General features: G+C 40.4%; 2 protein-coding genes across 2 annotated transcripts in view; both read left to right on the top strand.

The window, feature by feature from the left end:
* Positions 1-98, top strand: part of LOC104390482 (cytosolic phospholipase A2 epsilon-like) — a 24,338-nt gene extending 24,240 nt beyond the window's left edge. The window contains exon 19 of the mRNA XM_009999620.1: positions 1-98. Coding sequence (XP_009997922.1) covers positions 1-98 — 98 coding nt within the window.
* Positions 99-3,854: 3,756 nt separating this feature from the next.
* LOC104390481 (cytosolic phospholipase A2 epsilon-like) lies at positions 3,855-20,303 on the top strand. The gene is made up of 21 exons (XM_009999619.1): positions 3,855-3,881; positions 4,497-4,580; positions 7,469-7,541; positions 8,485-8,621; positions 8,966-9,097; positions 10,492-10,532; positions 11,255-11,297; positions 11,918-11,993; positions 12,199-12,368; positions 12,505-12,585; positions 13,431-13,468; positions 13,970-14,105; positions 14,761-14,897; positions 15,340-15,562; positions 16,123-16,237; positions 16,600-16,737; positions 17,452-17,559; positions 18,195-18,386; positions 18,873-19,039; positions 19,390-19,576; positions 20,095-20,303. The coding sequence occupies exons 1-21, from the start codon at positions 3,855-3,857 to the stop codon at positions 20,301-20,303; spliced, it is 2,514 nt and encodes an 837-aa protein (XP_009997921.1).
* The last annotated feature ends 3,888 nt before the right edge of the window (positions 20,304-24,191 follow it).

Genomic DNA, 24,191 nt, shown 5'->3' with positions numbered 1-24,191 from the left:
TGCTGAACCTCAGTGAATACAACATCCTGAACAACTCACAGATGATTATGCAGGCCTTGCAGATAGCAATGCAAAGAAGAAGTCAAAACCCGTGCTAATCACCTGTGCAACTGCACCTGTTTTCTCAGAGGAGTATTTCATGCTCTGGGACACAGAAGGGACATGGCTTTTTCAACAGTGGCCGTTCTTCACTCCAGAATTAAACTACCCCGGGTGGTTTAGTGGTTTGTTGGGTTTTTTTTTTCATTCCCAAGAAGTGGCCTCTACAGGCAAAGATATTGCCTGGGGAATTTTTACATAGGCTTAGTTCCCTAAATTAAGGTTGTCTGTAGAACAACACTCTGTACTTAAAATCCTTGTTAGATATTTAAAATAGAGTTATTTTAAGCCTAACTTATTATGATGTATGGCATATAGGAAAACCATTTTTTACCACCACAGTGCTACAGTAATACAACCCAGCCAACACACCTACAGGCCGTAAGAAGGGGGTATAAACCTCTGCTCCCCACAATTCTTCTTTGTGGAACATGAAGCGCATCCAACCCTGGAAAATGATGAAAAGCTGGGACATGACTGGAACCTGGCTTGGATCCATGGGTTGACTCCATTTTGCAAGTGACCTGAAGAACAGTGAAAGAGGTTGGAAATGTAATAGGGACTAGTGTGAGCACACAGCTAGCCCTGTGAATTGTGTCCACCACCTCAGCACTCTTGGGCTGTGAATGAATCATATATAGATGGGATGGAGCAACTTAGGAGGAAGTGGTGTAAGATTTTTCCTGTAAACGTTTTTTTCCAGCAAAAGGTGTAATTTGGACACATTAGATTTTCCTGTGAATTTGTCAGTTTGGGTGGTTTTGTGTGAAGACAGTATAATAAAAAGTCAACATTTTCTTTTGAAGCTTTCAAAATAAAACACACTGGGAGTTTTTTTCCCCCAGGTGAGTTACTTCTCATATTAAATTTCCTGTCCCAAATTAAAAAGAAACAGTGCTTCAAATGAAAAGTTTCTACTTCCACTAGACAATGAAAATGTTGTTGTTTTACTCAACACAATTTGTTAAATCCATTTAGGACATATCCTCATCAACAAAAACATTGGTATGTTTACTTTTGCCTGTTCAAACTGTACAGGAGTGAGACACTAGTCTGCAACAATTAAGACCATCTTAGAACAATCTGGACAGAGCCTCCAAGGCATCTAGCACAAAACCATCAATAATATTTGTTGTGGGTTTGCATTTTTAAACTTTTCTCATTTTCCATTTTAAGGAAAGTGTCTTTCCTGAACTGTTGAAGGTGCTGATGATGCAAAAACAATAAATAAACAACAACCACTGCATTCCAGAACAAGTAAAATTTAAAATACACTTTTTAAATCAATTTTGTGTCCTAATGACAACTGAGAAAATGTTAACAAATAACCTATTCAGTGGTGGGAAAAAATAATCTATCAATTAGGTATCATAATCTCTGGCTACAAAAATCCAGGGTAAGTTGAAACATTTCATGTTAATGTTTTACCAAAAGTCTTTGTTTTGATGCATAGCTTCTTTTTTACAGACTGCCTACCTCTTCAGCCCAGGGAACCCAACTTGAAAATAACAGATTTAATTTACAGTCAAATAACGTTTGGCTTAGTGCAAAATGACACTCTGAGGAGGTTCTTCGTTTTAGCAAGAAACAGTAACAAATTATCATGACAAATGACACAGTGACTTTTGCCAACAATTTTGTCATTTATGACGTCAAACTAAAACTTACCTTTTTTGTGCAACTGTAGCCTAATGTTGCAAGCCTAAAGATCAGAGCATAAGTATTGCCATTTAAATCTCTTTAGGTTTTAAACAAATAAGCACTTCTGCTGGGTTTTTTTTGTTCTATGACAGTTTCAGTAATCATAGTCAGAAAGAAGGTGCTGTGTGCTCTGCATACAAACCTGGGACTTGCCTCCATTCCTAAAATCCATGGTGTGGAAAACCAAAGATTTTTTTTTTACCATAAATTCATGCCACCTCCAGCTCTGAAGAATGTTATTTTCATGCAAATAAATTCATGTATACAATACTGGACAATAAAGGCTTGTTTGCAAAATGGAAATTCTCTTCCTTGCTCCACATATTCAGGCATTTCAGTAATACTCTCCAGGTTCACAGTATGTTCCTTGTTCCAGGAAAACAAAACTGTTGTTTTCTCTGCCCAAAGCATGAGAGCGTACCAAATATTTGCTGCAAATATTGTGGATAAAGGAATGTCTCTGAGATGGATTGCAGGGGTACAAAGTAAGCCACAGTCCCTTCTTCCTGCAAGGGTTCTCTCGGATGTGGATTGCAAATGTTATTTGTGAAAATGAGAGCTTCTTGGCCACCAGCACTGTGGGAGTGACAGTCTCATAGCCCCAGTCCTGGTGGGACAGTCTGGTTTATAGCTTAGCCCTCCCAAGAGATGACACAATAAAATATCACCTTTAACCAAGGTTGCCAATGTTGCTGAAGGTTTTCTGTGACCTAACAAAAAATGCTTTTCATCAAGCTACATAATTGCAGCTGGTGCATGGAGGAAATATGCCATGTATGTAGATGCAACTCTTTTCAGGCTTGTGAAATAACAGCCTATAGAAAAATTCATTCCATGAAGTTGACTGTGATGATCGTTGATATTATTTTGCATGGAAAGCACAAAGGGGAACTGTGCTGGCTGGCAACAAAATTTGACCAGTAAGCTCAAGATTTCTCAGGGAAGGGGTAACTTCTTGCTTTTAGACAGTATACCAGGAGAGCAGGGAAGCCAAAAGATTCCCTTCCCCCAGCTGTTTTGATCTGTTTTGACCTACTGAAGATACAACAGTCTTTGATGGCCCTGTTTAACCCTGTTCCAGTGAGCTGGGAGCTGTGGTATAGGTGTTGCTGGCAGGCAGAGGCATCCTGAAAGGGCGGAGGCTCTGCAGATGTGCAGAGGGTTCACTGGGTCAGACATGGGTACTTAAACGCAGCTAAATTACAGCCAGAGTCAGTCTGAACTGGAAAGTGGTGCAGAAGTACTCACAGGGGGTGGAGCTAAGCTAAGAAAAGTCATTGCTTTGGGACACTTCAACCAAAAAAAACCAACAAAAAACAAACAAAAACCCAAACAAACAAACAAAAAAAACAACAACCAAAAAACCCCAAACCAGACATAGCAAAGAAGGGGAGAATACTACAATGATCTGAGGAGAAACCTAGCCCTGATGGACCAAGGCTGAGTAGATATAAACCAACATATAAGTATGTCTGCCCTGCACACCTAGACCTGGGATTGTTGGTACATGAGGTACAGAAATGCTTAAACAGGCTTTTGCAAGAACCTGTTTAGTCTGAGAGCAATAGTGTTGTCCCTTTTTTTTTTTTTTTCATTACCTCTTTTATCCTGTTTACTATCACAGATGACTTAAAGCCAGTTAAAGTAATGTTGATGGATTTTATTACACAGTATGTATTTCTGTAGGCTTTGAGGTCTTGCTGAGTAGGAAGTTTAATGCTTAGCTAAAAGAGCATTCTTCTCTTGCCATTAGCTATACATCTGTCACTGGCCACTATTGGGCTAAGTGACTAAAGAGCATACTTCCAGCTATTTCACAGGCAAAGGTATTTTTCCTACTTATTTGACCACAGGATTCAGTTTCCTAGCTTAAGAAATGGGAGGGGAATAGCTGGGTTTAAGAAATTGGCAGAGGTGGGGCTCTGAGTCAGTTTATAAATTGGTTGCTCACCTGCATATGAGACATTTATACTACTGGTGTCTGTGCAAGCTGGGAGATGTGAAATTGCATTGCTACAGCTGACACGGGATATGTGTGTGTGACAGCTACCACAATGGAGAAAAATCATGTTTTGTCTCAGGTAAGAAGGGTGCAGAGCATTGCCAGGCACCTGGGATCTCAGCTGTTTATGCTTAGTGTAAAGTTGGTACCACTTTTTGGACCTATCATTGACTTTAAATGCACAGGAAGAAGAAAATCTGTACTTCAAGAGCTCATTACCAGCATTTAAAAAGTAAAGCAACTCACAGGAAGGAAGGGAAGTAAGAGTTCATTTACAAAGGAAGCATTTTACGTATTTGGGGTTTTTCTTAATTTAGAAATGTCATCTATGCAACCTTAGAATAAGTATTAAATAGCATAGAGATGTGATTGAAGGTGAAAGATTAATGGCAAGGTGTGTTTACAGGAGACAGGTTTACTGTTCCTTTAACAGTCGGGGCCAGGAGCTGCCTTCCCTCCCCAGTGTCATGCACTGGGTGGACCTCACCTGGCTGCTACACCTCTGCTCCGGCTCCTGGGGCAAGGAAGGGTGCAGGCATCGGCAGGAGGCACCTGCACCTGACCGGGCTCTGCGGCCAGCCCTGGCCATGGGGTCCCCCTTCCCTGCTGTTCTGCAGTGCTCCGTTCCCGTGAGGATTGCTTTTAAGAGACAGGATGGTTTTTCCAGGAGTAACGTTTGCCCTTACTCTTGCAGGAGCTCATCACTCAAACCGCTCAGCTAGGAGAAGGAATTATGCAGCTGAGTCCGGAGGGGGAACAGCAGACGCCTCTTACCAAGGTACTGGAAAGGAGAAATTCTAAAAAGAAAAGAGTAAAAGAGACTTTCCTGCTGGGTCGGGCCTGGGTGTGAACAGATAAGGTTCAGCATGTGCCAGTCAGTCTAATTAGCCACCACAGCCCCTGAAGCTTCCTCCATGAAGCACTGTAGTGCTTATCATTTTGATCGCTTCACTTGTGCAGTCTTGTTTCATGTTTAAGTCCTAATGCTGTTTTCTATCCTTGGCAGATGGGAAGTAAACACTGTTTTAATAAGATTAATGTCTTTAAAAGGATAGGTTTGAATAGGCTTTCTGCTACATATGTCTTGCTAAAGCACAAGGGCAAATTTACTGCCAGTGTAGGTAGTAACAGCTGTGAAATTGTGTCACTCTGGAAAGAATGGAGTATGGCACAATCCTGAAGTGGATTTTCAATACCTGATTTCCTGGATAAATCCTTCCTCTGGAATGCCCTCCACAAAAATCTACTGGTTTTCCAGGGGACTTCAGTCACATTATATGAAACCTTTCCTGTAGGAAATGGGAACACCAGATATGCTGAAAAAGATACATTTTTTTTACTTTGTTCTCTCTAGTTTGAGACCTTTAGTAATAATAAAAATCTACTGGTTTTCCAGGGGACTTCAGTCACATTATATGAAACCTTTCCTGTAGGAAATGGGAACACCAGATATGCTGAAAAAGATACATTTTTTTTACTTTGTTCTCTCTAGTTTGAGACCTTTTAGTAATAATACAGAACTCTCAATCTGTTTCAAGGTGAGTTAAGTTGCTGAGCAGAAGGCATTGTGCTTACAGTTTAAGGAACTGCCAACCCTTTCTGCTGATTAGTTGAATAGAAAACCCAAAGATGAGAAAATAAGCTATGAAGTGCAACTCTTTACACTGCAGGGATCATGGCAGGTTCGGAAGAACAAACCAACCTCATGCATTTTTTAAGCAAAACTCATACTGGGTGATGGGATTTAGGCTGTTTGTCATTTATACCTCTGTGATGTCTCAGCCAAGGCTTCTTGGTTATGACAGGGCACATCCATGTGCCTGGGGTCTCCGTTCAATCTGCACTCCCTCCCTGGTACTTTGAGATTATCACAAACTATGTGGAGGGATCCAAGGGACCCAATCTCTGAAACTGAGTTGAGCCCTTTCATGAAAGTGCCTTCTCCAAAGCCAGCCACTGGCAACACCAGTTACTGGCTCTGTAATTACTGAATATTTTCTACCTGCCCCTGCCTCATTTATGTGCCTTAGGAGTTGGATTTTAGACACAAATACAAGTGCTTTTGGTCTTATCCACAGCTACTCTTAGGACTCCTGGCAGTGGTTTGACATCCTTGATTTGCACACCTGCTCACCTGCTCTGCTGTTGAACAGCACCAGTATCATTGGTGCCTTTTCCTAGGACAGGGTGCTTTGGTTACCTGGACGTTAATTTCACCTGCTTCTTCATTAGCCTGTTCACTAACTGCCCTCAGTCTCAACAACGTATGTTAATTAGGCCCAGCTTAATGCATAATTACAGTCTTGTTAAACATTATGAGGGACATTACATGGATGTATATTCCATTGAACTTATGTATACTCATGCACTTCACTTTTTATGGATGCTAAGCATGACACACTATTAACACAGAACATACCAAGCTGTTTTGCTCAGACACGCCAACTAGAGCAAAAATTCTGCTCTCCTTTCCTGCAGTGCCTGCACCACATCTCCTTCTCAGTGGAACTGATGAGATCAGTCACTTCAGGACTGGCGATGGGTTTTTTCATAGTAATTTTGCAGTATAGGTGGAGTGAGCAGGGGGTGTTACTACCTGTCCATGACCCTGTAGTTTCACTAAATGCCTTCTGTATTTTAGAGCATCTGGAGCAAACTTTCCCACCTAATTTATGTTCTAATGTCTTGTGTCTTTTCCCCCTTTCTGTGACTGTAGGCATAAAAGCTTAGGTGGAAAAGATTATTAATGTTATTTATTTATTTTATGATAAATAGAGGAAGGATATGGATTCATGTTAGGGCTCCAACTTGAGCTTGGAACAGCAATATGAGAGGCTAAGAAGTCAAGCATGAGGCTGTAGTATTGAAGACATGCCCTAATCTGAAGGAGTGAAGCCAAAAGGAACAGACAAGAGTTTCTTATCAGGTGTAAAACACTCTTTGTGCACTCCTGACACAAAACAGTCCAAAGAAACTCCAGACATGAAGTATTTATAAGATTCAAAACTAGGGAAATACTTTTCACAAGAAAAATTCAGGGGTGAGCTCAGCTCAGGTGAGACAATTATGTCCCTGTAAAGGAAAACCACACACACAATGAATAGATTGATGGAAATGCAAAATAGCAATCTTTTCCTCTGACCTTGGAAGAAGCGTGGTGACTAGAGGTCAGCATTTAACTCTGGGGAGTACTGTTTATTTAAAAGAACAGGAATATAAGAAAATAATATCCTGTAGCCCAGTAGACTGAACATGTGTAATGACTGGATGGGAAGTGATTCCCACGATGATAATTTCATCACTTGTAAAAAGCCTAAGGCAGCTTTTAATTTTCTGCCTCTGAAATTTCACAAGTAAATCTCCAAAGCTGAGTCTGAATCTTATATTTTTGTGCAGCTAGATTTCTGTTAGATAGCAAATAAATTCTCTATAATAATACATATCCACATATCATGCTATAAAAGCAGAGAAGTCTGTCTGTCTAGTATTTGATTTAGGTATTATTAGGAAAATAAATGTACTGGCCATTTCATTTTCACATAGAAAAATTCCACTAAGCTGTTTGTGATTTGAGTATTTCTCTCACCTTATCATTTCTATCTTCTAAATATACTGTCTGCCTTTAGCATTCATTCCTGTCTTCTGTACATTTTTTTTCCCCTGCAGATAGAATCATCTCTGTGTTACTTACTGACTGTAAGAGTCATAAGAGCAAGAAATATCCACCAGGCAGATGTCTGTAAGTATATGTAGTGCTCTGTACAGTCCCTCTAACCTTCGTGCTGTACTAGCTAGTCCCACTCAAAGAAAAGGTACTTCCTGGGTTTCTTCATGGGTGGAGAAAGTCCTCTCCCTGGCATGCTGGTTCTAGCAATAAACATAGTATGTTGTCCTTCTTTGTATCAGGCCAGTTCTGTGCAGAAGTAACTCTATGAAGTCACTACTCTACCTATTGTACGTGTTTCTCTGCATCCCCAAAGGAAGCAGGGAAAGCTCCGCAGTCTGTTGAAAGCAATAAATGTGGAAAGATCTCCTGTGTTTCCTTCTGAGGTTTATTTATGTAACAGATACAAACTTGTTGGGATAATGAAGCAGCCTTCTCTCAAATTTAGTTTGTACTCAAAGCTTTCTCAAGGCTAAGTAATCCAAATTACCATACCCCAATTCCCTCTGTACCACCTTTTCACAGCTAAAAGTCCATTAGGTTCACTTCTATGGCCTGTACTTGAAATATAATAGAAAGTTTATAGATTTAATTATGGAGAAATAAAGAAGCATGTTTTTATTTTCTAAGTTTTGTGTTGTTTGGATTTTTTAATGTTCTCTCTAGGTAAAATAGAAGGTATCGTTTTGTTTCCTTAACACTTGCAGATATAGGGTGCTGTGGTTGTCCTGAATTATTTTATTCTGGGCTAAACTGGTTGCTTGATGACACAGAAGGATAAGGAAACCCTTTGTTATTGATGCATTTGTCATATCCCTAACCACATTTATTCTGAGAAGAATCATGTCACTCTTCTTTTTTCTACATTCTTATTACCTGAATTGTAACATTTATGTTGGACAAATATGTCACCATCTACCACACTGTCTCTCTTTGAAAGTAAAGCTTCATGTTGTTCAATTCGTTTATCCTTCTAGAGCAAATCCTCGTTTTAGATGTGTTTGTGTCTTTTCTACAGTAAGCCAGACTGATTGCTATGTGAGCCTGTGGCTGCCAACTGCTTCAACTGACAAATTTCAGACTAAAACCATCAATAATTGCAAAGATCCAGTCTGGAATGAAACCTTCTACTTCAGGATCCAGAGTCAGGTCAAGGTACTGAGACGGGATTTCCTTTTTAACCATGACCTAGGGAGCAACTGCCAGATTTTAAACTTTGGCAAAGGGGACATAAGTAACTTTCTCAAGAGGCAAGGAAAGATGCAAGAAGATATGGGAATAACACAGACTGTTTTTCATGTATCTCTCTCAGCCACAGGTATAATGTGGTCTTTGAGATGTCTGTGATTTCCTCCTCATAAGCAGGTGCCTACACAGTGTTGATTTCTCTACTCCTTCCCTTCCTGCTCCCACTCCTCTCAACAGCTGACCAAAACAGCTGTCCCCAGCATTGCTTGGAATAAAAACCTGAAAGATTTCTAAAGTTTTTCCCTTCCCAGAATGTGCTGGAGCTGGCGCTGTATGATAAGGATGTGGTTACTCAAGATGACCACCTCTTCACGGTGTACTTTGATATAGCCAAGCTTTCCTTGGGAGAGGAAGTCTTCATGCACTTCAAGTGTGATTCACAGGTGAGGTCTGAAATAAGAAAAGGAATATGTTGGCAAGAATGTGTTTGTCTGCTTTTCTGTCTGAAATGTTACTAGGAGAATATTTCTTGTTTTCCTTCTTGTGCATGGACTGCCCAGCCACATAAAAAGGAGATGCTTTTCACCCTGGCATGGGAAAGCCTCTTCACACCTGGATCTGTAGGCACACTGAAGTGTGCATCCACACGAATACATGATGTTTTTTGTCATGACTTTTTAACCTAATAATTAGGAAGTATTAACTCTGTGATTGTAACCAAGTGTCAAACCAGACTGGTTGCTAATTATGGACTGTGGCATGGGTGTTTAAATAAGGTGTTTAAGTCATGCCACTCAGCTTTGCAATGAGAAATATTCTGATTTTGAACACTTAGGCAGGCTCTGAAAGTCACACATCCCACTTCTGCTATGTTCTGTCTGTTCCTTTCCTTTTCCAGTTCCCTTTCCGTCTCCTGTGTATCTGCCATGCTACATTCAGTTGATAAATTACCTTATCTGCACACTCTCAAATTCCACTCTCTAGTTCATTATCTCTAAATGCCTTATTTGAACATTTCTTTTTTTGCAAAATGTCAGAGGAGCAGATTCCACTAGCCCCTGGCAAAATAAAAGCATTTAGCTAGCTGTAACCCAGCTCATTACTCTCTGAGTGCTTACAGATGCCTTATCCAAGCCTTTCATTACTGTGTTTGCACAGCTACAGTAGTTAGAGCTCATACTCTTAAGGCCTACGTAAGCTTTTTCTGTCATCTATTAATAACTTTTTGGTGTCTTTAATGCAATAGGTAATTTGAGCAACTAAGTAACCTACAGCCTGATCTCACTTCTCTGTTCATCGTCTCTTCTGTCCTCACCTTTGTTTTCATCTCTCCTGTGCTTTCTTCCACCTAGGGATCATGTTCTTGCCCACCAGCCCACAGACCAGGCCTTCATGTCAGATTTACCTCTGCCCCAAGGCCCTCACACATTGCCAAATGAAGAGATTGTCCTCTTCCACAGCTGTTTTGACTGCTACCATTTCCTTTCTTTATACCAGAGGGGTTTCGCTGCCCCCCTCAGTGGAGTCTCTTTCTTTTTGCTGGCAGACTCGTTATGAGGCAGCATCTCCACCTGGGTCTGCCCCTTGTGTCCCAGCAGAACCAGGCAAGCCAACTACTTTCTTCAAAACTGTTGCCACAGCCATCCAGAAACTTCATATCAATAAAGAATCTTTGAGGCTTCAGTCACACAGATGCAAGCTGGTATTTGCCTCTATTTTAAAGGCACTGCCAGTCACAAGTAGTTCATGCGCATCGATACTGCCAGAATGAGAACTTCTGTTATGAGAACTGCCAGTAGACTAGTGCCAAATACATTTTCCTTTCTTTATTTTCCAGAGACAAGAGGAACTAGAGGTTGGATTTGCACTGGACAATATGTGAGTAAACAAGAAATGCAACATAATCTGCAGAAAAAAAAACCCCAAACAACCTGGCATTTCAGACACATGAAATAATCTAGTCTTATTGTTCAGAGTGTATAATTCCTTGATGATGTTGATGATGAACACTGTTTCCCAAGGAATCTGTGCTATGAGCTGTTTCATGATGAATGGTGTGTGCCTGGATGACCTCCCTTGAACTTCAGGGAGACAGGGAGAACATGCTAAAACAATTTTTTTTTTAATTTAGTGTAATGAACACTATTGAAAGGCAGAATACTGGGATTGCTGTTCTGTTACATGTTTTCCTTTGAGATCAGCAGAGGGGTTTCACCTTCCTTCAAAGAATAACATGAAATAACACATTGGATTTCTGATTTAGAGCCCTTTGTCAGTCCTCCAAGAAACTGCAGTTCTTCAAAAATTATGTCTGATGAAACCTTCTGCAGCCTCTGCTTGGGGCTCACTGTAAAAATCACTACACGGTTTGGCCCTGTGGTACCTTTTTTTTTTTGCTGAGCTCCAGGACTGGACAAACCGGTAGGATGATGATTGTGCATTGACCAAGTAAAGTGAGGTAACCTGTTGCATGAGTGTCCTGGGAATTTTCTTTCAAATCCAACACAGAGCTAAAAGTATGTAAGAGGAAAATTAGGAGAAGGGTGTGGTTCAGTAATTATACTGAGTTATTAAAAATGTATTTTTATTTTGTTTCCTAGTTCAGGCCCTCCTGAAACCATCATTACTAATGGAGTACTGGTGGTGAGTGTTATGTGTTGTCATCTTTCTTGTCCTGTTGCCACATTTTTTTCAATTGACTCACAGCCATCAGGCCATTGTACCCTTTGAGCAAAGCCAGCACTGAAATGCTGTGATTTCCCTCTTCATCATATGTCTCACGACACATCCTCATGGATGGCACTTGTGGGGAGGCTGCACCTGGAACTGTGGGGAGATCCCCTACCCTGGCATCCCTCTGGTGTTGCAAAATCAACACATGGAAGAGGTTTAGGTCTGAAACATAAGTAGAGCAGTGAACTCTCACTTGGACATCACTCCTTCTAAATTCCAGCTGATTCACTAGCATTTTGTAATAATAATTTTTGCTTAAATCAGTCTCTGTTGGGATCCCAGGGGGTGCTGTTTTTCACTTTGCCCTTACCTTGTCCCTTCTGCAAACCCTGATCATCCAAGCTACATCCCTAACCTTGCCCAGTTTCTCAGAGATTCCTTCTGTTCCAGCCAGTATCTGAAATTGAAGCAGTTGAGAGAAAGTGTTTTCCTTGGTAAAAGGTGCATTGACTGTAGAGCATCTGCAACATCATCAGTAGGAGTGGAGAATTCCCTGATATGAGGTATTTTATTGTTCATGTCTCCTACAGTCTCGCAAAATCTGCTGCTTGGAAGTCCAGGTGGTTGAAAAGAAGAAGAAGAAGAAAAAGAAGAAATCTTTATCAAGTGAGGTTATTTCTCCATCAGCTGTTTTAAAAGTAATGACATGCTAATATTATGAAGGCTGTTAGCTTAATGTAAGCACAAAAAACCCAACCATATCCTGCATGCCAAAACATGAGAACAACCTTGTTGTAGACTTTGCAAGAAATTTTGTTTCCAGTTTTCATGAGAAAATTGTTTTGTGTGTGCTTTTGTGTCACTCCCTTAGAAAAAGAGTTCTCCTTTAAAGTGCAAGGCTCTTATGAGGGCACACAGGACGTTATGCTGGGATCTGATCTGCTCTTCGGCTCTTCCTCTCCTGCCAAATTCCACTATGCCAGATACAAGCAGCCAACGCTGGATGTTACACTGCCAGGGAAGAAACCAGCTCCCTCCTTTGTATGTTGCAACCAGACTTTATAAAATATAATACTGTGAAGTAACATGCACCATAAATAGTAACGTTAACTTGCGTTGTGGAAATAGAGTAACATTCCCTACAATATGAACTTGGATTTATTTGTCTTTTTTTCAGCACTCCCATGTGTTTGATACAGGGTCTCCAAACATGGAACTTCATTCCCTTCCAAGTGGAAAAAACATAACATTAGCAAAGGTGAGTGCCTACTGTTTTGATGGAAAGGTTGAGAAATCTGAGTATGCAAGTCTGTAGCCCCCTGATGATTACCAGGGAGGGTAATCAACTGATGATGAAAGCCCGTAGACAAAGATGCCACAATCTAGTAGTAGTGGGTCTTTTGGTTCTAAGGCCAGGCTGTGCTTTGTTCTGTTTGGATGGATGTGGGAATACGAGGGATTGTGTTACTCCATCCTGATCTTCATTCATGCTAAATTTTGAGACTCTGCCTTTCCCCTTCTTACATGCCAGTGGAGCACCTGAACTAACTGAGGTAGCACCAGTCTCCTGCTCATGGTGACCATGCTTTGCAAAGCACTTTCAGATTCATGGATTAAAATAATAATACATATAGAAAGAAAGATTACAGAGTATGGCTGTTGTGGGGTATAAAGCCACAGAAAGGTAGAAGCAAATGCTGGTATGTGCAGTAGTAGTGAGGCTGTAGCCTGGCTGTCTGCCTAGGAGAGGTAACATTGGTGAGGATGGGTAAAGTATTAATTATCATTACTTTCTTCTGTAAACAGGAGTTGTCTTCAGACAACTACATTTACTATTTACTACATTTACTACTACTATTTATTACATTTACTACATTTACTACATTTACAATTACATTTACTAGAAAACACTGGGAATTATTGAACAGTTCCCCTGACAATAAACCGCTGTGGTCAATTTCCATATGCTGCTGGATTATTTAGAGCTCCTGATTTGTACCTGTACTGCTGGGACAGCAGAAGCTAAAACTCCTCCTGGGGGTGCAGACAAAGAGTGCTAAAGCAGGTTCTCATGCTTACCATATTTGCTTTCTTCCTTTCTAGGATAAAGGATTTGATTTATATGTGAAGGCAGAAGACTGGTAAGAGACATGGCCACTCTCAGAGGTTAACTTGTCCTTGGCTAAACTCATGTCACCCTTTGCTCTTTTCTGGGGAGGAGGCACTCACAGTAGGACAGTAGGTTTTGTGACCAGGTGATGTAGAATTCACATAAGCTGAAAGCATCTGTATGTGTAAAATTAACAATACATTTAGATAATTGATAAAAGACACTGATCACTAAAAAGACACATAAAAGAAAAGAAACAATATTACTAGCTAATTATCTTTGCACAGACAGTAGTTGTCTCAGAAATTATCTGCAGGAATGTCTTCCCTTGTGGTTTCTTTTGATAACTGCTTAGAAATTTAGCAATCCCTCTTTCCATTGTTCTTGCACCGTAAACCTGCTTGGGACTGTGGGAAAGGTTCATCTTGTAAATGAGGTACCTCATGGGTCTTGTTTATTTCCTTGTTTTGGAAACTGAGCTTGTCTACCAATAATAAAATAGAATATTCTTTTTTCCTTATCTCTGCTCCAGCCCAGACCACCTTGATGTGCGTTTAGGGTTCGACCTCTGTGTGCAGGAGCACGATTTCCTACGCAAAAGGCAGAAGGTTGTTGCACCTGCCCTGAAGAAGGTCCTGCAGCTGGAACAGGATCTGTTGGACCATGAGGTCTGTAGGGCAGACATTCAAAACATCTAATGAGTGCTTAGGAGTGGGGACATAATATCCTAATATGACCTCTTTTTCTTCCCAGTTTATTTTTTTTTTTCTGGATTCTGCTCATCTTTAAACTTATGCAGACTTCCAATACTGACCCATACTTTTAATCTCACCATACTGTCTTTTGTGGTTGCTATCCTGAGTTTATCTCTTCTGCTCCTACACCTTCATTGCAAGCCAAGCTAGATAGTTCTTATATAGAAATGGTGTCTTGATACACTTTTTCCTACCATTGTTATCCTCATTGATAATCCTTTCCCCTTTCTTTGATCTGTGAGATTTCTTTTTAATTCCTGCCTCTACAACTGATGTTTTCTGTCTTACTGTCTCTCTTGGCTTGAATGAATGCATTTTCATTTGTTTTTTACCAAACATCTGTGTTGAACACACTGGAAACAAGTGTCAGTTATGTAAGAAAACATTGTGATTACTTTTATTCCTGATAAATGGTAGTTTATGTTTCAGTAGAAATAATTTGTAAAGAAGTGTGTGTCTGGACATGCATGGTGCTGTCAGGCTTTGTCTCGCAGGAGGTCTCTGCTGAGACCTGGTGAGCTGCAGTCCTCTGTCTGATGTCAGCCCTCTCTCTTTATGTGTTGCACAGACCCCAGTGGTGGCCATCATGACCACAGGAGGAGGGATGAGGTCTCTGACCGCGCTGTACGGCAGCCTGCGCGGCCTCAGGAAACTTGGTGTCTTGGACTGTGCCATGTACCTGACTGGCTTGTCTGGTACTACATGGTAAGTAGGACTGGGCAGCTCTTGGCTGGAGCCTTCCTGATGACACAATTGCACTGAAGTAGGCTGGGGCTGACATGCAGTAGTACCTTCTCAGCAGTCCTATATATTTATCTTGCAAAATTTACAGATTAAAGTCTTTTCAGTGGGGAAAGTGATACAATTTGTAACAGTGAGAAAACAAGTGTTTTCCTAAGAACAGCTTATGGAAAATTGCTCAAGCAGTTTCAACAGGGGTAATGACTCTGACTTCAAACTTCTCGTTTCAACAGGGGTAATGACTCTGACTTCAAAGGGAACATGATAGTTTCTTAAGGAATTGAAGACAGGAATCTTTACTTAATTTCAAATCAACACTTAAAATTGGAAAGCAAAATGTAGCTGTTGCCTACTTCAAACGTTGGTGCATTTTTTTTCCTCTTCAATATGTATTTCCTCTTCCTAGGACCATGTCAAACTTGTATAGAGATGCTGATTGGTCACAAAAGGATCTCGACAAGCAAATCAGTGAGGCTCGAAAACATATGACCAAATGCAAAATAAATTCCCTTTCGTTGAAGTATTTGAATTACTACAAAAAGCAGCTGTGTGAACGGAAAAGAGAGGGCTACAAAACATCTTTTATAGATCTCTGGGGACTTGTCCTGGAATCTTTGCTCCATGATGGGGTACAGTATGTCATAAAGCAGCATTTACAGTGCGTTACAATTTCCTGAAAACTTATCTCTGGAGAAGATATCTTCCTATTTGTTCTGATAGAAGTAATTTCTTGTGAGACTGTGTGTATGCAAATGCACATGCATTTCCAAAATGTTTGGACAGTCTTTTAGGTCTCCAACCATGGTGGAAAAAAACACTCTTGCTTGCGAGATTTTGGATATGTTTTTCTGAGAAATCTCCAAGATTAACATTTTTTTTTAAATAGTGTATTTTAATTTATTATTTTTTTTTTTGCATATTCTGCAGGTATTTTGTTTAGAAATAGAAAAATTAGAGACAGTATCTTAATGCACGAAATTAAATGTCTGCAGATATTTCCATAACAGAATGCTCACAGGAATTTTAGAAAAATATGGAACATTTCAGAATTTAAGCTCAGCATGCTTTATACCTTAGAGGCAGAAATTCTTCTGCCCTACAATGCAGAGATTTTCTCTGCACCTAAATGCAGAGAAAATCTTCCTGTGCTAATTTTTGTCTTAGTATAATCCTATTTCTGGAATCACAGAAAGACAACCATAGGCTCTCCGATCAGCAACAAGCCCTTGATCGTGGTCAGAACCCATTGCCTATCTATACTGCAGTCAATGTCAAGAACAACTATAGCACTCTGGATTTCAAAGGTAATTATGAGACTTCTTAGAGTCATTTGTCCTTGTATTTAAGCTGATAAATCCTGGGTCAGTATCTTTAAATAGTCTTTAAAAAAATCCCTTTAATTTAAATACCAGAACAGCAGCTAATTTGTGTTAGTGTAATGTCCTGTGGTCAGATAAGTTTCCCTGTCTATGCAGCAGACTCAAATATATCCCAAAGACTTTTCATGTTGAGTTTTCATTTGTATCATAGTTACAATTCATTGCTACTGGTCTGACATAACTGCAGAAATCATTTTAATTTCATTCCCATGACAGCAACATCATCTTTATCTACAGCTAAGGGTCTGTAGTAAAACATTGTTCTCTTCTTTCTGTGCTTTTCACAGAATGGGTGGAGTTCACCCCTTATGAGGTGGGAATTCAAAAATATGGAGCTTTTGTTCGTGCCGAGGATTTTGGCAGTGAGTTCTTCATGGGTCGGCTGATGAAGAAGGTCCCTGAATCCCGCATCTGCTTCTTAGAAGGTAAGTTATTGTCTTAAAACATCTGAATGTTTTTTATTATTATTATTATTTTATTTTTTTTAATTTTGAACTATATATATATATTAAAAAAAATATATATATATATATATATAAACAATGAACTAATAAAGCACTGCTGTATGACTGACAGGGCAGTTTAACCAGAGAGGATAAACACTTTATCGTTGAACTAACACTTAATATAATGGATTCAGTTTACTGTAAAAAAGAAAACTCTAAGTGACAGACACATAGGATTGGATTTGGTATTTATTGTTTGGTTGTTTGGTTTTTTTGTGGGTTTTTTTGTTTGTTTATTTGTTTTTAAGGTAGTTTTAAATAAAATTACAGTATTGGTTACAGTCCAACAATAAAATTTGGGTCCCCGGGAATCCACAGTTCTGCTCATGCTACTCCAGAAGGGTGAACTCCAGACCCTGTTGCCTGTCCCACAGGCAGCCAGTGATTTGTGTGCTTCCTATGGACAGTTTACATGACCCTTCATGCTGATTCTCCATTGCAGCAGGGTGTGTTTGAACACGTCAGGTTTCCCCTGCTCCAGAAAGTCTGCTTTGGCCACCTGTCACTGGCTCCAGTTTACTGTCTATGTAAAACAAACTAAAGAAAAAAACCTTGTGTAATTCATCTTATGGTAACAGTTTTGCAATTCATGATGTGTGAATGTTTGAGTTAGAAAGCTCTTCCCTTTTACAGGCATATGGAGTAGTTTATTTTCACTGAATGTGTTATATATCTGGAATTTGTCCCACTCATCAGAAGACTTCTGGCACAGGTGGACCCGGGACAAAATAAACAACATAGGTAAAATTCTCATGCTTCTTCCTTACTGGCTATTCATTGTTAGATTGAATCCTCACACCCTTCTGCTATGTGACATGTGCACTGTATATTTGGCATTTCTGGCCATGTTTCTTCAAAGTCCACATTGCCTTTCTGGAAGGAATCGGATTAAAAGTCTCACACTGCAAAGCATAATTTAAAAATCTCCAGTCCTGTGACCAACGTGTTCACTGAGGGCTCAACACAGATGAGTAAAATGTTCAGGAATAAGAAGATTGATCTGTAAATTATTAATAAAGCAAAAATATTTTGATGACATTAAGTAGGAGCTACTGTACACAAATAAATACAACATTTACCCTTTTCCAAAGACCACATTCAGGCTGTTGCATAAGTGTGCAAATTTTTATTGCTGCCTGATATTGGGTCTTGTCTTTTATCCAAGTCTGGTCTGTGTAACCAAATGGTATCTGGTTGGTGGGCAAAAATATAATTTTATTTTCTTTTTCATTTAGTCGCTTGTGATCTTTGAGTCTTTTCATTCTAGGCCTTTCAAATAAATAAATAAAACCAACTGATTTTTATTACTTACCTTGACATCCTGGGGGATGAGCTTGCTCTAGGCAGGTAGAATTTAACAGCCTTTCCCTGTGCAGAGGAGGAACCCATCCTACCACTGAAGCTGCACGAGCTGAGGACTCGGCTGTTCACACCCCCTGGCTCCCTTGGCAGAGTCATTCGCAGCGTCCTCACCGACCGGCCCTGCATTGCCCAGGAGCACAACTTCCTCAAGGGTTTGCAGATGCATAATGGATACCTGGAGAACAAGCACTTCTGCAGATGGAAAGGTAACAGAAGACCTGTGTGCCTGGGAAGAGGGTAAACAAGCAGAATAGAATGAAAACACACATAATTTGATATGAAACCCAGTCTCAAAGGTCAGAGGCTGTGTTTGGGCAGAATCACTGTTAGATGGATCAGTTGTGGCACAATGGGCTGCAGGGTGGCTTGGTGCTGAGCTCCATGCCTATGGTTTGCTGGTGGCACACACCTCCTGAGTAAGGGGCACTGGGTTCTGATGGTGATCCACTGCTTCTCTGTCTGAAGACATACTTGGTGGGGAGGCACCAGAAACCCTCTTAAATGAATGTCATCACTGTGGGTCCAAAACTGCATATGGCTGGAGATGGGAGGGCAGAAGAGAAGAAGATGTGAATATCCCTTCCTCAAAGACAGTAACCAGATAGGGCTCTGTGATCACAGTGTAAGGCTGGAATACAGACTAACCAGTTTAGCACCACTGCATTTACAGAAATAAGTGTCTTTCCTTTTAGATACTGTGTTAGACACCTTTCCCAACCAGCTGACACAATCAGAGGAATTCCTGTCTCTGGTAGATACAGGATTTTTCATCAATACAAGCGTCATGCCACTTTTAAAACCAGAGAGAAAGGTGGATGTCATTCTACATTTAAATTACAGTGCAGGATCCCAGACACAGGTGAGATGAATTGAAGCAGTCTCTATTTCTTGTTCAACAGCTGTGTACCTTGAAGATTTTAACACTTAAGTGCTTTCTGTATTGCTCCTACTAAAAGTTTTAACCACTAGCATTTTTAGTAATACTTGTTTATAGGCTCTACATATTCTCATTGTTTTTTCTTGTATGATACAACAGGTTTGTCATAAGAACTCAGGAAAAAAAAAACCACCCTTTTCTGCTTTCAAGTAGGGGTTTTGGAGCTTTCATACAGCTAGCTTGGAAAATACCCCCTTTGTTACTGAACTCCAAGAAATCCTGAGCCCTGAAATCCTCTTTATGTCTTAGTACTGTTCTGTTCATTGATCCAGGCTCTGGACCAGACATGCAAGTACTGCTCAGAGCAGGGAATCCTTTTTCCCAGGGTGGACTTGAGGGAACAAGACAATAAAAACCTGAAGGAGTGTTACCTCTTTGATGGTGCTGAGACTCCAGGAGCACCAGTACTGATATTTTTCCCACTAATTAATGATACCTTCCGAAAATACAAAGCACCAGGTAAGTAATAAAGCATGTCAAAAAAGGTTATAATCATGACCAGCCTATTAAAGGGAATATATTTAATACACCAACACTTCAACTTTACTGTTGGCTCATTCAGTACATCGGACTTCTCAGCTGCTTAAACTTACTTCTTGTACCAAGTCAGATTTGCTGGTATGGTGGTCCTGTTTCAATCCTCCAGCTAGTTACTTTGTAGGTAACTTTGATGTACCTACGTGAGCCATAGAAACAGCTCAGAACTGCAGTGTAGACTCATGTGAAAGGAATAATCATCATTTTTCTACCTGCATCATGTGAAGCACCTGATATCTGTCTGACCCAGCAACTGCAATCTCAGTTTGAAAAATAATTATTTGTTTAAAAACTAATTTTAAAACCCCACAAGATTAATTTATGTTGTGAACTCTCTCTGTGGAGACACATCCTTTTCCCCTCCTCTGTTAAGAGTTTGCTTGCTTATGACTAGAGTAACTCCCATCTCTCAGCAGTCATTTGTCTCCCCATCCCCCTAGGTCAGAAGCGCTCAGAGGCAGAGATGGAAGATGGCAAAGTTGACCTCTATGGCTGCTGTTCCCCTTATTCAACATATTCAGTCCAATACACTGAGAAGGCATATGACTGTTTGGTTCAGCTGGGTGAATACAACATCCTGAATAATGAAGACCTCATTATGCAGGCCTTGCATACAGCAGTGGCACGGAAAAAGCAGAAAAGGAAATAATGTTGTATGCAGGAGGATTCTTTGGTGTCCCTTTACCCACCAATAGACTGAAGCTCCCTTACAATTGGCCAGCAGGCTTCAAAGGATTCCTGTTCAAGATTACTTAACAGCAATCTCAGAAGAATGAAGAAGATACTGAAGAGAAACTTTTTTATCCAAAGAATTTCACTGCAGCAGTTTGCTGCAATTCAGCTATGACAGGGGAGTGCAATTCCTTGTTATGAGCAGAGTATGGGCAGCCACAAGGAAGAATGTGCTAAGAGAATCATGACCATGGTGCTAGTTGCCTTGAGAAAGAATTTGAAATCTTTAAGTCTAACACGTTCAAGGCAGACCACATTAAAAGAATATTTTACTAATATGACTTGTGCTTTGTGTTTGCAAGGTGGTGGTGAGGCAAGCAGCAGCCTGTGGGCCAGGTTTGTTCTTGGGACTCTGGCACATTGTAGGCAGGTGTTTAGAGAACGAAGGGCACATGTCACACAGTATCCTGTGGGCACAGATCACTTCCAAGGGTGGCTTTGAGCAGAGGCAGAGGAGGCACAGGCTGTGGGCTGCAAATCAAACGAGAAAGCAGAAGTCTTGATGAGGTTATTCACAGCTGGCCACCAAAATCCTCTATGCACTTCCTCACTGTTCCTTGGTTACCCATCCCTCTTCCTACTCCTGGCGGTGACTAGAAACAGAGGCTGAGCAGAACAACACTCTGCTGGCTTTAGTCCCTCTCAAAAAAAGAACAAGGTTGTGCAGGTCCTTGGAGTCATCAGCTCCACCTGCCTTTGCTGTTGATTCATCTCGCATGAGATCACAAGCTTCAGAATTAAGAGGTCTCAGTGCAAGGAGGAAGATTTTATTTATTTATTTATTTGCTTATTTATTTATCCATCCAATATGGCACCTGAAGAGGACATCCTGCTCCAGGAGTGTTCTCTTATTCCTCTTGAGATAGCATGTATTTATTTTACTTATGCTGTTGCTGTGAGCCTTGTGCTTCATCTGTGAAGAAGACAAGAAAGGTGCAGACTGATAGATTCCTGGAAGTTCTGTGAAGGTTTGCAACAGCAAGTACATACTTCTGCAGAGCAAGCTGCTGCAGGAGGTTCTTTGCCTCCTGAGCTGCAATTTCTCTTGGCCTGGGTGTGCTCCAAACCCAGCACTTACATGCACACACATGACACAATTTGCCCGTTTGGGCCAAATGTGCTGTGATTTGCTAGGATGCCTAACGTAGATTTCTGTCACCATTCCTAGGAGAGAAGGGACAGAGGAGCACTTTACTTGTACCCATAGCAAAGATTCTCCACCTCATCTTGCATACCTCTTGCTGCCTGATGTGTTCCCTAGTGTTGGGATGTTTTACTTTTTCATTTAAAAAAACAACAACAAACAACAACAAATAAACCAACAAAAAGAAACAACAACAGAGAAGTAGCTTCATGAGATTAAAAGCCATGCAGACCTGGATCACACAGTCATAGCAATATGAGAATTTCTTGAGTATTGAGAATTTACTTCCAAACTATTTTCTTTCCAAATATACTTAAATTTCCTGGGTATAAGTATTTCTTTCTTACACAAGTAAGCTTATTTTGCTAAAGTTTATTGTAGGTATCCCATTTTCTAAGCTGAATTAATAAACCAAACACATTAATACTTTAGAGATGCCGATTCTTCATAGGTATCTGTTTTATTAATCAAAGTAAAACTGAAACTATTAATAAAAACAGAACCAACAGGTGATCTTTACAGCATGTGACAAATTAAAATAAGTAAATTAAAATAAGTAAAGCCTACTCAACATATGCATGCATTAATTTTTTTCTTATTCTGTATTAATTTGAGAAGATTAGGTTGGAAGATGAGAATATAAATTCTTAATGTACTATTTGTATTATTTTGTTTATTATGAATTACCAGTGACTTTTAAAGCATACTAATTTTGAATGCATAAACATAGTGAAAGACGTACATTATGTGTTTAATTACTTTCCCCTCATAACTATTCATAACCTGTTTTCTGTTTTTCCCATTCTCTGGATGATTTTTAACATGCTTAATAACGCAAAGATGTGTTGAGTTTCTCAGTGTATGTAACAGAACAGCATCTACAGTTTGTAGCATACTAAAACCACCTGTGGTTACATTTCAATGCTAAAATTCTTTGGGTTGCAGAAGGACCGTCTGTTGGGTTTACATGGCAAAGTTTTGGTAGCAGGGTAGGGTGCTGCTGGGTGGCCTGTGTGGCTTCCAGCTCCATTTCAAGGTTCATGTGTGGGATTTAATCTCTGCTTTCCAAGTGGGTACGTAATGGTGTTTGCAGTGTGCTCAGCTGAGTCATGTCACTCTGGAGCTTTAAATAGCATCATCAGAGCCTGGCAGAGGGAGAAGGACACAGTGTTCTGTAACCACATGTCAGCCAAGGAATAAAAGTGCACTGTGCAGCTCCCTGTTTTAAAATACAGGGAAGAAGGAGCGAGAGTGGCTGGGAGGGGTGTCTGTGAAATGCCTGCCTTGTTCCTGTAAGGGAGCTCTCTGGATATAGGGATGCTTTTATTTCTGTACTGCTGAGAAGTTGCAGCTTTAGCAGTATTGTTTGTCTAGGGCAGATTCTCAGAAGATAATTTTTGTAGATTATGGACAGGTTCTGACTCTCAGCTCTTCTTCTCTTTGTATTCATTCTTCCAGAATGAAACTCTGGCAGTTGGTCTTCTTGTAGTCTGCCTGGACTGATTTTCTCATTCCCAGTTCACTTTCTATGCACAGTCAGCAAGAACCTCTCAAGTGATGGTTCTTAAGTCTACAAACAGGTCGGAAGTAACTTCCTTTCAGAATATCCCCAATGCCTCCAGCTTCGGCTGTTCACACATTCCCATAGAGCTGGTTTATCTCTCACATGATTTTGGTTTTGACCTTTCTTCTAGGATGCCCCTCAGGTTGGTAGGCTCTTTTAAGTGACTATGGTTGTTTATAAAATGTCTCATTTTATTCACCTTCTAGGGGATGGTTTTGCTCTGTTGGGCCTAGCCCAAGATGCAACCAGCCTGGAGGAGGCTTTTTAACATATAATATGTGAAATCAAAACAGGAGGTTCAGCAAGGAGCAGCAGTAGGCTGCAGCAAAGAGGACTCAAGGCCTCAGGAGAGGTGAGCAAGGACTGCAAAGCTTTAGAGGCTAAAGCTGAGCCTACAGGGTTAGTGAGGTTGTTTTGATCCTTTGCATTTGCAATCCTTGTTTGCAAGTACACAATGATAAGCCTTTAGCCAAATATTGAGGTACAGTTTTCTGGGGCATGGTTTTCCTATTGCTTGCTAACTTCTTTAATCAGTCCATTTAATAATGTACAGTGATCTTGAATTATTGAGTTCTGATTAGCTCCTATGAGGCTGTGGAAGAACAAAGTAAAACAGCACAGTTCTGTATTAGGACAAGGGGTAATGGGTGCAAATTGGAGCATAGGAGGTTCAAGGTGAATATCCAGAAATTTTTTTTTACTGTAAGAGTGACAGAGCACTGGAACAGGCTGCCCAGGGAAGTTGTGGAGTCTCCTTCACTGGAGACATTCAAAACCCACCTGGATGAGTTCCTGTGTGATGTACTCTAGGTGACCCTGCTCTGGCGGGGGGGTTGGACTAGATGATCTTTCAAGGTCCCTTCCAACCCCTAGGATTCTATGATTCTATGATTTGTACTAGATTATTTGTCTTATTTCTTCCTATAGACTTGTAAAAGAAAAAAGCCAGAAGTACCATCAGATCACCTTGTCTGATTTGTTAGATGTCAGACTTGTTACCTGCCATGCAGTTAACTTAAATGTTAACCCTGATGACCTGTGGCTGACTAAAGTCTATCTTGAAAAAAAAATGATCCCTCTTTTTTTACAGGTAGCAG

The sequence above is a fragment of the Chaetura pelagica genome, unplaced genomic scaffold (assembly GCF_000747805.2).
Source record: "Chaetura pelagica isolate M959 unplaced genomic scaffold, ChaPel_1.0 scaffold55, whole genome shotgun sequence".
Classification (NCBI taxonomy): Eukaryota; Metazoa; Chordata; class Aves; order Apodiformes; family Apodidae; genus Chaetura; species Chaetura pelagica.
Note: the sequence above shows the minus strand (reverse complement) of the source record. Positions and strands in the feature narration are given on the sequence as shown.

What these genes read in the sequence shown, in the direction of transcription:
- LOC104390481 (XM_009999619.1), top strand. Translation starts at nt 3,855, where the DNA reads ATGGAGAAAAATCATGTTTTGTCTCAG. An exon ending in TATCCACCAGGCAGATGTCT is followed by an intron (nt 7,542 to 8,484) that starts GTAAGTATATGT and finishes TCTTTTCTACAG; the next exon opens with TAAGCCAGACTGATTGCTAT. An exon ending in GGCTTGTCTGGTACTACATG is followed by an intron (nt 14,898 to 15,339) that starts GTAAGTAGGACT and finishes TCCTCTTCCTAG; the next exon opens with GACCATGTCAAACTTGTATA.